Source organism: Mustela lutreola, chromosome 9 (assembly GCF_030435805.1).
Source record: "Mustela lutreola isolate mMusLut2 chromosome 9, mMusLut2.pri, whole genome shotgun sequence".
NCBI lineage: Eukaryota > Metazoa > Chordata > Mammalia > Carnivora > Mustelidae > Mustela > Mustela lutreola.
In genome coordinates this window covers 134778900-134794772 of record NC_081298.1, presented here as the reverse complement: position 1 = coordinate 134794772, position 15873 = coordinate 134778900, and the positions used below count along the sequence as shown (strand labels likewise).

The 15873-nt window shown below is 52.3% G+C and overlaps 1 protein-coding gene across 1 annotated transcript; it reads left to right on the top strand.

The window, feature by feature from the left end:
* Positions 1-7610: 7610 nt before the first annotated feature.
* On the top strand, positions 7611-13893 carry MYCN (MYCN proto-oncogene, bHLH transcription factor). Its single transcript, XM_059132603.1, has 3 exons — positions 7611-8133; positions 9330-10236; positions 12404-13893. Exons 2-3 carry the CDS (start codon positions 9447-9449, stop codon positions 13006-13008), a joined length of 1395 nt encoding a protein of 464 aa, XP_058988586.1. The 5' UTR covers positions 7611-8133; positions 9330-9446; the 3' UTR covers positions 13009-13893.
* Positions 13894-15873: the final 1980 nt, after the last annotated feature.

The window sequence follows — 15873 nt, the reverse complement described above, 5'->3', positions numbered from 1 at the left end:
TGCCATGGTCTTTCTTCACAAGGGGCTGCTGTCTAATAAGGACGCAGTCACATGTAATGAGAACAAAAAATGAAGCGTTCGTTATAAGAAGCCCCTGAGATCTGGGGCTGTTCGTTATTGTAGCACGCGCTCACCCATCCTGATGGGCACGACCCTATCTACACTTACCTCCTGGGCCAAGTCCTGTTTCTCATCTCACAGCTTAAATGTCTCCCAGTCTGTGTGGGGGCGAAAGCTGATTGCTCTGTGCACGCGATATGTTATAGCACAAACTAAGTTTACCTGAACTTCCTTTAAAGGTCTTTATTACCCCCACTGGCTTGTCGGTACCCTGAGTGCATAAGTTATAAATCATATGTAAATGTTTGTTGATAGACTAAATGAGTACAAGTACAGTGTTTAGAAATTGCTTCTTAAAGCTCAGCGCTTAGTGCTCCTTCATGAGCTGCAAAGAGACAGTCTGTCACTGTCTCAGTGACAAGGTGTCATTGTCAGCATCTGCCTGACCACTTGGGTTGGGTATGGAAGCTTGAAATCGAGGGGATTAAAAGAGAGGGTGTGTGAGATTTCTTTAGACACTAACAGCCAGGGTCCCGCGAGCGTCGCCGAACCAGACGGAAACCTTCCTTAGCAAGTGTCAGGGAATATAGCACAGGCCTCCCCGCTGAAACAATTTGTTAGCATTTACAAGCTCCCATTTTTCTGTATTTTAACTTCTAATTGGTTTCCTCTTTTGTGCTAAGAATGCCATCTGTCCCTGTGACAGGTTTTTGGATTTGATACCACTTACCAGGAAATATGACCATCATAAATATTGTAAGATGATTCTAGCGTCCACCCCAACCAGCCCTGTCTTAGTTACTTCACACAGAATCCCACACGGTTCCTGTGTAAAGATTTTACCATTTTTCAAGCACTTGCTATGTTAAAATAAAGACCTTCACCCCCATGGTTTCTCAGTAACGTGCATGGTCTTATTTTGATTGCGGGTCTTCTATCTGCTTTGTTGCAATAAAAGGGGTATTATTACCCCATTAGTAGGTTAGAAAACAGGCTGATGGAAGTAGACTTGACTGAGATATAGAAACAGTAAGGTATCAGGATGTTAAACTTAATTTCTGAACCTAAACCTACTTCTCCATGCATATCATCCCTCCCTTAAGGAAGAGTAGGAGGGGTGCCTGGGCGGCTCGGTAGCTTCAGTCTCCAGCTCTTGATTTCAGCTCAGGTCAAGATCTCACGATCTCTGAGATGGAGCTCAAGTCAGGCTTCATGATCAGACAGGAGTCTGCTTGAGATTCTCCCCCTGCCCCTCCCCCTGTTCACTTGTGCGTATGCCCTCTCTCTCTTACATAAATAAATAAATCCCCCCCCCCAAAGATTTTATTTATTTATTTGACAGAGAGAGAGATCACAAGGAGGCGGGGGAGGGGGGAGCAGGCTCCCCGCGGAGCAGAGAGCCTGATGCAGGGCTCGATCCCAGGACCCTGGGATCATGACCTGATCTGAAGGCAGAGGCTTTGACCCACTGAGCCACCCAGGTGCCCCTTAAGTAAATAAATCTTGAAGAAGGAGGAGGAAGAGGAGCAGAGCGGGAATGGGACTCATTATTCCCATTTTATGAACCAAGAAAGTGAAGCCAAGAGGAATTAAAAGACCAATGTGACATTCTTCAAGTAATTCCCAGCTCCGGGTGGTAAGGCACTCGTTCTCTCCCCTATGATCTTGTGCTGTTTCTGCCTTATGCTACCGTGACTTGGCAGTATCTTCTTCCAAGTGCGGTTACTTAGGCCAAGGACAAGTTAAGAAGAGGGAGGGGGCCCACCCAGGGGTGGTTTCTGGTAGGAGCAGGGGTCATTAACTAGTCCCCATACATCCAAGGAACTGCTTCAGAAAGCTCAGCCTGGAACTCAGAGGTTGTGGTTTCTTGATGGAGGGTTTGCGGAGCCCCACCACAAGCAGGCCGGGGCAAGATCGAAGGGAGGGAACTAGACCGTTACTGCACCTTCATAATAAACCGAGGACTTTATGGATGCTACCCCCAGTTAATCCTCAGGAAATGCTACGTTCAAGGTGAAGACGTTAAGACTCAGAGTGGCTCTCAGGGTTACTCAGGCTGGCAGAGCTCGCTAGCCTGGCTAGCTTTCGAGCTCAGTTCTTGCCATTATTCATGGCAGCAGACACCGCACAAGGTGCGAGGGTGAGGGGGGATGGGTTCCTTGCACTCAGGAACTGCTAACCTTGTGCGGAGTTGCACACAACAGGACCCGGATGAAGAATGCGAGTGGATTGTGCAAGCGGGCGGCAGGCCGTGTGCAATCAGCGGAGGGCTGGGGGGGGGGGGTGAGGCGGGGAGCAGGGTTGGGGGAAAGATCAGCATTCCTTTCTGGAGTCTCCAGCTAGGGTTGGGAAGATCAGCATTCCTTTCTGGAGTCTCCAGCTGATCTTTGAGGAAAGGACTTGAAGCAGAAAAGAAAGAGGCTTTCCTAGGCCAGGAGCAGCAGTTTCTGGAAATGGACAGATAGAGGCTTATCACTGATCACTATTTAAACACAGGGAAACTGAAAGGGCCCCCAGGCAGATATTAAGGTGAGCCTGGGTGGTCCCAGGAGCTCTAGGGAGTGTCATCAGCACTGAAGGAAATTGAATCAATGGGCAAATCAACCATCTATTATGGGATCACTTGAAGAGGGGATCTGAAAACCTCAAGGAGTAAGATGGTGGATACACCCGAATTCAGTCACGGGGAGGGGAGAGTCGGCCGAGAAAGAAGATGGATGTAGAGAGTTTTGCTCCTTCTCCGGGGCAATGCCAAGGGGATTCACAGAGCGGATATGCAGTGAGGATTCTCTGCAGCCTTCTGGGCTCCTTGGAAGACTGGGTTCCCCTCTGCGCAAACCCTTGAGCCTACAAAGGGGCAGCCTATAGCCCTCATCCATTCCCAGGGTGCGTGGCCCTGAGCAAACCATCTGCTTACCCGGACAGCGTTTCCGGCTTGCCTTTTCACCTGGAGAACATAAGATGAATGGAAAATTCAATCCTACAGCAGTAAGAGCACCTTCTATCCACATCGTTCTTTGCAGTTTATGGAGCATTTCACGCATCGACCTGGGTTGGGTTCTCTGCTTCCCCAGGGCTGTGTATTGTACTCAGCTGTAGGGAAGGCTTCCCAGGGGAGGAGGAGGGCTGCTGGACCTGACCTGCTTCAAACATGGCAGAGTCACAGTTGTGAGGGGAGTGCAGGTCCTGAGGGATCCTTCTCCTTTTCTGAATCTGTCAATTACCAATATTCAATGAGGATCGTTTTTTTGTTTTAAAGGTAATTGTGCCAATAACATTCTCCACCGCAAAACCCTTTCATTGCTGGATCTCAGATTTTCCTTCAGCCTCAGAAATCAATCAATCAATCGATCGATCAATTGGTCCTGCTTTGGGTGCATGCAACACCAGTGGCTTGGGCTGGCTTGATTCTAGTTAAACCAGGGCCATTTTGTCCCATCTAGGTCTCTTTGACTTCCTCTGCTCATAGTTCAGCACCACCTTGGTCCGAAAGAATGCCAACCAGCCAGGGAAACCACCCCCCACCCCCGTCACCAACGATTAGCTTTCCTGGGGTATAACAAAAATATTTTTTTGAAAAGTAATAACCAAAACAAGAAATTAAATTTGCCCATAATCTCCGTGGTTAAAAAACAAAACAAAACAAAACAAAACTATAAAAGTAAGAGGAAAGTCTCTCCCTCTGCCTGATTCCACTCTTCCAGAATAAACCACGGTTAACGACTTGTTGAACATTCCATCCACTTGGCTGCTGGGTTAGTGTAGACGGACCTAAGTGCGAGTGTACTAAAGTGCCGGACACATTGACCTACATCTTGCTTATTTCCCTTCTTAAGCACAGAAATTTTCCCAGACATTACCTGTAGATCTAATCCATTACTTTTAGTGGCTGCCTATTATTCTGCTGCACGGATGTGTTAAGACAGATTCAAACCGTTCTCTTACTGATGGGCATTTATAGGGTTTTCAGTATTTTTGTTATAAAGAACCATCCTGCTACACGCATTCTTGTATACATATTTTTGTTTTATTATATCTCCTAAGACAGACGAGTGGGATTGCTTTTACTCCTGGAGCTGGAACACCAGCCCTGGGGGACAGGCCCCCACCCCCTCCTCAGCCTTGCCAACACTTGGGCCAATCTGCTAGACCAAAAAAATGTTAATCTCCTTGAGATTTAATTTGCATTTCCCTGACTACTAGTGAAGCTGAGCATCTTTTCATATGTTTATGAACAATTTGCATTTCCTATGCAGTGAATTACCTACTCTTATCCTGAAGTCTTACTACTATCGGGCTGTTTTTTTCTATTCAATGTGTAGGATCTTTTTTAATACATGGGATATACTTTTTGTCTCTTCTGTACGAGGCAAGTATTTTCTATCACACTGTTGTCTTTTGACTTTGCTTAGGGTGCATTTTAACTGTAAATTTTAACTTTTATTGTAGTCAAATATATTCAGTTTTTCCTTCCCTTGTTTCTGGGCTGTGTCTCCCAGAAAATACTCCAATCTCTATTTTCCTCTTTTAACTTTTATATTCTGACTTCTTTCTATTTAAATCTTCAATCCAGGCTTTTCTTTCTTTGTTGTTGTTGTCTGTTTGCTTTTTATTTTGCGATTGGGTAAGGCAGGGAGCTAGATTTTACTTTATTCCAAATGAAGAGTCAAGGATTTACAAGGATTTAATCAGCAGAAATTGATGCATTTTGTTGTTGTTGTCGTTGGGGGAAGGGACTCGGTAAAGCTCCTCGGAGGAACCGTGGGCCCTGGATCCATCAGACCCTTCCCTCCTGGTCAGGAGATGGGGCAGTGGGAGGGTTCCTAGATGTTGTGGATCTCCTAGCCAGTCATGGTTTGGGCCCTTCTGAATGTGTGTGTGGTTTGTTTTGTTTTTAATAAAGAGATTTGTAGGCCAAAACACTGTCTCTCAAACCTCTCCTTATTTATAAACCCAGTCCTGGGTCTAACTCTATGTAACCCATTGGTTCTACTTCAGGAGTGTGTCCCTCTGAGTCCACGGTGAGCTCGCTGACTCATCTCTGTTCTGAGCTGGGACAGAGCAGCAGTGTGCCGAGCCAAGCCTCTTCTTCCAAGCCATCTGAAGATTTATTTAATGTGCATTCACGTAGCCCGAGACTGTTTCCACGTTTTAAAAGGAAATAGGCAGGTCTCTCCACAAGCCGACTAGGAAGCAGCCCTGGCCAGGTTTCTAGGTGGAAAGACTCTTTTATCTTTCCATTTGCAAATAAAGGCACCAATAAACACTTGTTGAATTTTATCATTCTGTTAACCTTCAAATTCAGACTTGTCAGTAATTACTGGTTTGCATTAAAAGGAGGAGATTAGAATTGAGGTCTGGAAGGATACCTGATTTGCTGGGAGGCACACGGAGTCACTGGGTCCCTTGTTTCCCTGTCCTCTCTTCTTCTTCTTTTTTTAAATCAAGGGACAAAAAACGAGTGGCATGGTGGAGGGCACAGGTCTGGTCAGAGAGGGCATGGAGAAGACTTTTGAACACTGTAACGGGCGCCATCTTGGCCTATTTTAATATCCTATCATTTTGGTAAAATTGTAGGGCCGGCTCTTTTGAGTGTCTTTTCTGGGTCCCGCTGCTGCTGGGAGCCTGAAGAAGATTCTGGAATGACACTCATTTGTCTCTCCCGCTGTTCGCCAATAAAGAGGAACTATCTGGGAAGAGGTAGCCGCCTTAAGACTCATTCAGGGATCTCAGCCTTGAACAGTGTCCCGTACTTGCTGTAGACAGGTACGTGGCTTGGCCTCTGAGGATCCGTCCTCAGCAAAACAGACAAGGCCTGTCCTTCCGGAGTTCCCAGGTCTAGTGAGGGAGGTAAAGGCTGTTCTCCCCCCCCCCCCCCCCCCCGCAGCCTCGTGGGGGAAGCGGGCACTGAGCAAACATTCCCAGGCATATATAATTACAAATGGCCCTGAGTGCTCTGGAAGAAAATCCAGGACACTAGCAGAGAATACAGCAGGAGGGCTGGGTTTAGATTAGGGGGTTAGGGAAAGCAGAAGTGGGGGTGTTAAAGGCTTTTGCAAAGGCGAAGCGTTTTACATATGTGAAAGAAATAATAATAATAAAGGTGCTTGGGAGGGCAGCTCTCAGCCTCATTGATGGGCCACTTCCTACATCTCTGGGGATCTGCCTCTCTCTCCCCAGAATTATGTAGGCATCCGGGCTAGGGGCTGGAAGAGCCCTTCACAAATGCTAATCCGGGAGCAGTTTACAGGCTGCCCCCTGACCCTCGGCAGCCTGGCCCGCAACCAGTTTGAATGCCGAGGTGAATGGCGGGGATGAGCTGCATTTCCAGTATGGGAAAAGGGAGATGGAGAAGCTTCCTCACTCCACTGGGGGTGGGGGGTGGGGGTGGAGGTTCTCCTACCCCCAAAGCACCCGGGGAATGTTTTCCAAGGGAAAACCCACCTCATGGTGTATTTGGTTGTGAAGGGGGCTACCCAGGGGGTCTGGGGTTTTCCTGGGGAGTTTTGGGGTAGGGGCAATCATCTGCTATGCCCCCACCCTTCTACCTGTAAAACAGCTTGACCAGAACGAAATGAAGATTTCACAGGGGGCGGTGGCAATAGAGAGGGCCATACAGCGGGATTTGGGGGAGGGGGGGTGTCTTCATTTCCCCGGAGGACTCGCGATCAGGTAGCATCAGTCAGAGGCTCACACTCACTGGGTGTTCTGCACTGTTCGAAGCACTTTTACAGCGCTCTGTTCCCAAAACAACCCCATGACGTAAGCGCCTTTGCTAACTGCAACTTCACAAATGAGGGAACTGAGGCACCAAGAGGTGAAGCAGCGATCGCAGCTTTTCTTTTTTGGCTCCAACCATTTGGAGTCCAGGGTTTGGAGCCGAGGTTTGGTCTCGAGGAGGCGTGAACCACAACTTCGATGGGAACCTGCACAGCTTCCCCCGAAATTCGGGGAAATACTAGCTTGGAGAAGGCTAACTCGAGAGCCCGTGGGGACGGGTCTTCCGCTCCTTCCCCCTCGGAAGCTGCGCAGTGGGGAGGTCCGGGTGACAGTGCCGCGGGGGCGGCTGGGTGGCCCCCCTCCTGCCCCCAAGACCCGGCCCAGCGGCTCCGCTTTCTGCTCGGTCTCCGCGAGGTGTCGCTTTCGGCCGGAGAAACCGCCGCGGCGCCACCCTCGTAGCCCGAAGTTATTTATTTATTTTCAAACAAGGGGGGCGCCCCTCTCCTTTCAATTTAAAACTAGAAACATCCTGCGGTCTGGTTCCTAAATGGGCGCGTCCTCCTCCTCCTCCCGTTTTGCACCCTCGGTGTAGCCTCCTTTCGAGATCACACTAGCCTCCTTTCGAGATCACACACCAGCTACCCCACCGCCGGGCCTGGCTCCACGCAGGCGTCGCGCTCAGCCGAACACAAACGCAGTCAGGGCGGGGGCTGGGTGAGAAGCCTCAGCTTCCACCCCCCGCCCCCGCCCCCAACCCCCCGCCCCACTCCCCTGGTACACACCCCCGGAGCCCTCCGGAAAAAATATTTTAATGCCAAGCCATTGCCAGGCCCGCAGGGTGGGTGCTGCATTGCACCGCTCGGCGCGCAGCTGGTTCGCAGAGTGCACCGGGTGCAAGCCCGGGGGTCTAAAAGCGAGGGAGGAGCACACCCCGGGCTTTCCCAGCTTTGCAGCCTCCTCTCTGCAAAGAAGAAAAGCAAGTGGCTTTTGGCGCGAAAGCCTTGGCGCCTCCCCTGATTTTTATGGAAATCAAGAGGGCGGGGTAAAGCCGCTTTCCTCTGCCTTTCTCCCTCCCCCTTGTCTGTGCCGCAGCCCCCTTCTCTCCCCGCCCCCCGGGTGTGTCAGATTTTTCAGTTAATAATATCCCCCGAGCTTCAAAGCGCAGCCAGTGACAGTCATCTGTCTGGACGCGCTGGGTGGATGCGGTGGGCTCCTGGGAACTGGGTTGGAGCCGAGCTAGCGCTAGCCAGGCGCAAGCGCGCACAGACTGCAGCCACCCGAGGACCACCAACCCCGGGCCACCCGGAGACCCCCGCGCAGAATCGCCTCTGGATCCCCGACTGTCGGCGGGAGGTAAGGAGCGGGGGTTGCAAACTGCCCCGCGCCCCCCGGGCGGCGAGCCCGGCGGGAAGGCAAGCCCCGGACGGGATCGCGGCTCGCGCACAGGGCGCTCGAATATCCTCGGGGGACTGTTGCTGCTTCCGAAACAAAACCATCTCGGGGTTTTCCCTGAAAAGCCAGTTCCAGCCTCGAAGGCACCCCGGGTGGAAGAGACCCGCCCTAATCCTTTTTACAGCCTCTGCCGGGGGGGGGCGGGGTGTAATGGCTTCATCGGGAAGAAATTCGCCCTTCTCCAGAACATTTATCCGTGTATGAGCTGACGGGGAGCCGGTGCGTCCCCACCCCGAAGCTGGGGTTCTCCAGAGGGTGCCCCTGGAGGAAGAAGAGAGGGGTTAGACAGGGCGAGGCCGCCGCGGTGGTAATCTGGGTCACGACTACTCCAGCCCCGAGGAGACGCGGCTCTCCTCGCGACCCCGCACCATTCCTGGGAACTGGGGTTCAGGCGCTCCCCTCTCCCAGGAAGACGACATTGTTGGGGGTTTGGAAGAGTGGGGGTGGGGTTAGAGAGGTTCAAAATAAGCTATTGGCAGGACTCTCCCTGCAGCCGACGTATTGCTGAGGGGCGTCTGCTCTAATTTGGGGGGGCGGTTGTCGGTTTGGGTGCCCCTGGTTGGTCTCGGTCTAGAGAAAGGCGTTTTTCCATTTGCAAAGTTTCCTAAATGCCCCGCTATCTTTTGCACTCCCGAGGTTGCAATTTTACAAAGGAGGGATTGAGGGTACTCCAGATCTCACGCCCGGTAACTGGGTTTGGAGCCCTGGGCTTCCTCTGAGCAGCTGGACCTCCGCGGTGCAACTGGGTTGTCGGGGAGCTGGAGAGAGCTGGGATTCTGCAGCCCGGAGCAGCCCCCTCCCCCAGGCACTGCGGAGTGTGAATGAAATGGCAGTTTCCAAAGTTGCAGAGCCACGCCATCACCCCCCGCATCTGCATGCCCCCTCCCACCCCCTGTCGTAGACAGCTTGTACACAAAAGGAGGGAGGGAGAGGGAGAGAGCGAGAACCAGAACTTCCTCCACCTTCGGGAGCACCAGGCGGAGTGGGGGGCTCGGAGGGGAGACCGAGGAGCCGGGGAAGTGGGGGGCGCCCATTGCCCGGCCCCCCCCATTCGGCTCCGCTTGCCAACCCTCTCCCCGTGTGTCTGTCGGTTGCAGTGTCGGAGATTGGCGCGGGCCCCCGCCCTCCGCGCCCCCCACGGGAAGGAAGCACCCCCCTAACTAAAAGGAGCCGAGCGGAAAGAAGCCCTCATTCGCCCGCCCGGAGGCGAGCCGATGCCAAGCTGTACTGCGTCCACCATGCCAGGGATGATCTGCAAGAACCCAGACCTTGAGTTTGACTCGCTGCAGCCCTGCTTCTACCCGGACGAAGATGACTTCTACTTCGGCGGCCCCGACTCGACCCCCCCGGGGGAGGACATCTGGAAGAAGTTCGAGCTGCTGCCCACGCCCCCGCTGTCGCCCAGTCGTGCCTTCCCGGAGCACAGCCCCGAGCCCCCGAACTGGGCCACCGAGATGCTGCTGCCCGAGGCCGACCTGTGGGGCAACCCGGCCGAGGAGGACGCGTTCGGCCTGGGGGGCCTGGGCGGCCTCACTCCCAACCCGGTCATCCTCCAGGACTGCATGTGGAGCGGCTTCTCCGCCCGCGAGAAGCTGGAGCGCGCCGTGAGCGAGAAGCTGCAGCACGGCCGCGGGCCCCCGGCTGCCGGTCCCGCGGCCCCGGCCCCGGGAGCGGGCGCCACCAGCCCTGCGGGCCGCGGGCACTGTGCGGCGGCGGGGGCGGGCCGCGCCGGGGCCGCCCTGCCCGCGGAGCTCGCCCACCCGGCCGCCGAGTGCGTGGATCCCGCCGTCGTCTTCCCCTTCCCGGTGAACAAGCGCGAGCCCGCGCCCGCCGCTCCCGCCGGTGCCCCGGCGGCCGGCGCTGCTGCGGTCGCTTCGGGGGCGAGTGCCGCGGCCTCGGCCGGCGCCCCGGCGGCCGTCCCCCCGCGCCCCGGCGGCCGTCCGGCCAGTGGCGGTGACCACAAGGCTCTCAGCACCTCCGGAGAGGACACCCTGAGCGACTCAGGTAAAGACCGGGCCGGAGGCCGGCTGCCTCCCGAGCCGGAGTCGCGCTCCCTTTGTTACTCTTCCTGGGTTTGGCTTTGCGGAGGGTTGTGGGGGAGTATTTTAGAGGTAATGCAGGTGGCAGAGGGCCAGGTTCCTCCAAGCCGAGCCCCGGGATGAGGAGGAGAGGGGGGAGTGGGGGCTGCCAAGAGGGTGTACCCCAGAGTCTCACCCTCGCTGAAGTTCCATCCACCCTCTCTCCGAGCCCCTGCTGGCGCGCTCACCCGCCCCGCCTCTCCGTTGCAGCCAGTCCAGGGATAAAATTAGGAAACACTGGGTGGCGAAAGCTGGGTGGGAGTGGAGAGGTGCGCTGGGTGTGTTTTCAGGGCAGAAACCTGTTAGCACGAGGGTGGAGAGGGACCGCCTCCCGGGTCAGGGGAGGGCAGGCGCGGGGAGAAGACACAAAGGCGGCGCAGAATCCTATGTAGGGCGCTGGAAGGTAGAGGGAGGTTGCACAGATGGCTACTACCGGTTTTATTTATTTATTTTTTCAAGCCTGGGTAGTCTTCTCCGCCCTCCGTGGGTGGTGGGCTATTTGCTCCTGGTCCGTGGCCAGCAGGCGGCAGTATGCTGGCCAGCGGCCGGCGGAGGATCTGAAAGGCTGGGGGTGCTGGGGGCACCCCCCTCCCTCCCTCCAGCAGCTGGTGGCAAGGACCACAGCTGTTGTGTACATTCTTGAGGGGCTGCCTCTTTACGGGGTGCAGTGGGAACTGGGTCTGGTCTTTGTCTCTGGTGAGAATTCCGGGACTAATTTCAGGCCGGAGTTACTTTGTGACCCAGTGCCCTTCAAGGTGAGGGCGGCCACTCAGGGCCTCCAGGAATCCCCCCGCAGGCTGGAAGGCACCCTTTGATTGCTTCTGTTGTGTGCCTACCTCTGCCTTAAAACGGCAGGGTTGGGTTAAAACCCAGACTTTGCGAGGGACTCTGGAGGTAAAGAAGTCTGTCCAAACACTTGGATAGCCCTTGTCCTGGTGGTGGGGAGCTGGGACCCCAGGGGATCGTGAAAATGTGCATTCTTGGTGCAGGTGGATAACAAGCCTGCATTTCCTTGAGGGCTGAGGATGGATCCCTCTAAGGCTCCTGGAAGGAAACTTGGTGATAAGCCTCCAGTTTGAATCGGGTCTGTCCCTTTAATGTCTGTGCCTTGACAGCTCTCAGTGAGGAAGCACTTCCTTCCAACAGCTGTCTTCTTGGCAGAAAACCAAAACATGGGCTTAAAGGGACCCACAGACTGGAACAGCCTCACATTTCGGCTTTAGAACAAATCCCACAATTGTTCAGCTTTCCGGCCCCCTTCAGATCAAGCAGAAGATGTGTTTTGATTTTCATGCTTGCATTTTAAACAATAATTTTCGATCCCAGCGAGGTGGTAGAGGAGGAGAGAGAGGGAAATGCAGACATGATGCTACATGTTTTTGGGTTGCTGTTTCTGCTGCGGGCTTGGGGGAAGAGGCGCCCCCTCTTCGGGCTTTAGAGTTCCTGTGGATTCCGACTTCGTTGGTCGGATTTGGTTTTTATTAGATGAACACCTGCTTACTGGATGGAACTCAGGTTTCTGGCAGGCAGCTAATTTCTCTGCCTCAGACCATTAAGTGGCCCTTTCATTGTAAGGACTTAAAATCAAACTCGGCTCTGTGTCAGTTGCTTAACAAGGCTCCTAAAACGGGGAGCCCCAGTTCTTAAGTGTGGAGTTGGAAATAATGAGCGAGTCTTTGGGTAAAAGTGATGATAAAAGCTTATCGTTCCCTGAGTGTGTTTGTGTCTCATGGACCTGGTTCTCTCTGTATTACCTGTGCAACTCCAGAACCCCGTTACTGTCCCCAATGAAATTGAGGCTTCCATAGTTTAACTTGCCCAGGGTCCCCCAACTCGTGTGTGATGGAGTCAGATGCCATCTGACAAGCCGAGTTCCTAATTTTGCCACCTGCTAAAGTCTGAGCGGAGGTTGGAAGGTCTAGGAGTGTGGGTAAGGGGGAATTTCCAGATGTGTTTCCAGGCCTTTCCTGTCCACCTCTGTGGGCGGGTCACCGATGATTGGCAAGCCCTGCGCCTGCCACAAGAGACCGAGTGGAGAGATTGGGGGTAGTTCGTGTGTGTCACCAAAAGAATGACTCCCATCTTGTTCATAGATGATGATGATGACGAAGAGGAAGACGACGAGGAGGAAATCGACGTGGTGACCGTGGAGAAGCGGCGGTCCTCCTCCAACAGCAAGGCCGTCACCACCTTCACCATCACTGTGCGTCCCAAGAACGCAGCCCTGGGCCCTGGGAGGGCCCCTCCGGGGGAGCTGATCCTCAAGCGCTGTGTCCCCATCCACCAGCAGCACAACTATGCCGCCCCGTCGCCCTACGTGGAGAGCGAGGACGTGCCGCCCCAGAAGAAGATCAAGAGCGAAGCATCGCCCCGCCCCCTCAAGAGCGTCATCGCCCCCAAGGCCAAGAGCTTGAGTCCCCGCAACTCCGACTCGGAGGACAGCGAGCGCCGCCGGAACCACAACATTCTGGAGCGCCAGCGCCGGAACGACCTGCGCTCCAGCTTCCTCACGCTCAGGGACCACGTGCCAGAGCTGGTGAAGAACGAGAAGGCCGCCAAGGTGGTCATTTTGAAAAAGGCCACCGAGTACGTCCACTCCCTCCAGGCCGAGGAGCATCAGCTTTTGCTGGAGAAGGAGAAGTTGCAGGCCAGGCAGCAGCAGTTGCTAAAGAAGATCGAACACGCTCGGACTTGCTAAACGTTTCTCGAAACTGGACAGTCACTCTGCCACTTTGCACATTTTGATTTTTTTTTTTTAAACAAACATTGTGTTGACATTAAGAATGTTGGTTTACTTTCAGATCGGTCCCCCGTCGAGTTTGGATCTGGGTGGGGAGCAGGACATGTGGGGGTTCTGCGCGATGGGATGCTTGGGTGGCCGTCGCCGTGTCCTCCCTGGCCCCTCCGAGACCGTGGTTGGAGTTTGTGACCGTTGGGAGCCTCTGGGCTGTTGAAGTCACCTTGTTTGTTCCAAGTTTCCAAACAACAGAAAGTCATTCCTTCTTTTTAAAATGGTGCTTAAGTTCCAGCAGATGTCACAGAAGGGGTTTGCCATTGGATACCCCCTGGGGAACATTTCTGTAAATACCATGGACACACCCGCCTTTTGTATACATCCTGGGTAATGAGAGGTGGCTTTTGCGGCCAGTATTAGACCGGAAGTTCATACCTAAGTACTGTAATACCTCAATGTTTGAGGAGCATGTTTTGTATACAAATATATTGTTAATCTCTGTTATGTACTGTACTAATTCTTACACTGCCTGTATACTTTAGTATGATGCTGATACATAACTAAATTTGATACTTATATTTTCGTATGAAAATGAGTTGTGAAAGTTTTGAGTAGATATTACTTTATCACTTTTTGAACTAAGAAACTTTTGTAAAGAAATTTACTATATATATATGCCTTTTTCCTAGCCTGTTTCTTCCTGTTAATGTATTTGTTCATGTTTGGTGCATAGAACTGGGTAAATGCAAAGTTCTGTGTTTAATTTCTTCAAAATGTATATATTTAGTGCTGCATCTTATAGCACTTTGAAATACCTCATGTTTATGAAAATAAATAGCAATTAAATGATGCAGCTTTTTTTTTTTTTCCTCTTTAATAGCGCTAGTGAAATCCTACCCCTCTGTCCCTTAAATGTGAATATAGTACATATGTTTTGGTGGGATCTTGGGCTCACTGGGCAGCCCTCACTGGAGAGCGGCCCCTCTCCCCACCTGGCGTGGAAAGAATGGAGTTGAGGAAGGGGAAGGTGATTCTTCAGATGACAAGGTGTTTCTTCCAGAATGGAGACCTCATTTATGACGGCACGGTAACAACGAGCATTGAATAATTTACAGAGCACTTTAAAAAATGTTGACCATTTAATGGAGTTACACTCAGATACCAGTCCCAGTCAACCCTGTAGAGTGAGAAGTATAATCAAGACGGTGGTGAAACTTGGCTATGTTGGTAATATTTGTTCCATGGGTGGCTTTAGGACGTCATGAAGTTTGTCTCCAAGTACATATTCTTCAGAATGCACTAGGATTGGATTGGACTGCTTTACATACCAGAGCAGAATAAAAAGATGAAGAGGGTCCCTCCCCTAGAGGAGCGCTCTGATGCACCAAAATGCCCCATGAAGCAACAGGTGTTTGGCCCAGATCAAGTGCCATGTGCCTTTAGGAGGGACTGGGGTGCTGTAGCACTGTTAACTTCACACAGGTGCCCTGTGGTAGCGGGATTAACCTTGGCGGACTCTGGAGGACAGCCGGGGTCTGTGGAGTGGAGGGAGGCATTTCTGAGATTCTCTGATGGAAGTTGTTACCTTGGCTTCTGAGGCTTTGAGGTCAGAACTGAAAGCTTACAAATAACCTATTTCTCTTCGGGGTGAAAAGTAGCGCTCTGGTCCTTTGTCTAATGTTTCATTCATCAGAAAAAGGCCTTTGCTTTGCCAAGAAGATAGGTCCAGCAATGGCAATGCTTGTCTTGGTCATGGGGCTTGTGAGGGGCAGTGATGGGAGAATCCAGGCCACGTGAGGCCCTGTCTGCTTTGGTTATTGTATACAACAAGCCAGTGGGGGATTAGAACTCCCAAGGTCCAGTTTACAGCCATGCAACCTAAAGCTAATGATGTTGGCGGTGTTGCCTTGGACCCTGATGGTCAAAGCACGCGGAGAATCATGAGACTCTTGCTTAAATCTCTCCACTTACCCTATCCCCACCCGAGAAAATCATGAAACTGCTTTGAAAGTCCTTTTCAAAGGACAGTGTCCATTTGCGTTTCACAGGCCCCAATTACCCTGCAGCCTGGGCAACTTGCGTGTGTATCCATGAGCCAAAAGAAAGTTAAGTGACCTTAAAGTCATGGAGCTCTTTAAAAAGATTTATTTATTTTAGAAAAAGAGTGGGCATGTGTGCTTGCACGTGTAAGTGGGGGGAGGGGCAGAGGGAGAGAATCTTCAAGCAGACTCCCCACTGAGAGCAGGAAGTCTCCATGTGGGGCTTGATCTCAAGACCCATGAAATCACGACCTGAGCTGAAACCTGAGTTGGATGCTTAACTGACTGTCACCCAGGTGCCCCAAAGTCATTGAGATTCTTGAAGCTCAGTTCAATCATCACTATTTCTCTATTTCTGGGTCCATAAGGGACCTACCTACGCGTTTTTGGATGGGACAGAACTCTAGCCACAGAAGAGGAAAACTTGTGATGAATCAGGCTCTAAACTAATTCCCACCAGGCTGTTTTCACTGTGGCTGCTGGGAAGCTCAGAGACCAATTCCGTGCTGATTCTACATGCCTGGTGCCCAGCCTCTATTTTCTTCCAAAGCCTACCTACCATCTTTTTTTTCCACTGTTCATTTAATCGCTCTTTCTATGTTCTTTACTTTGTTTTATAAAAGAAATTTTTGCATTAGGTGATGTATGAATCATCACAGCTAAGGCGAAATGCCGCTTATTTGCCTTTCCGGGACCAGCTGAGGGAAAGCGGCACCCAGTTGAGCTCTGCACTTACCTATCACCTGCTGCGCTCAGAAGACTCGAAACCCTCGTGTCAAGCACACGAGAA

Bases quoted from the DNA above. Each gene is read 5' to 3' on its own strand.
- MYCN (XM_059132603.1), top strand. From the start codon at position 9,447: ATGCCAAGCTGTACTGCGTCCACCATGCCAGGGATGATCTGCAAGAAC. The intron at 10,237-12,403 runs GTAAAGACCGGG...TCTTGTTCATAG, and splicing joins GGACACCCTGAGCGACTCAG to ATGATGATGATGACGAAGAG.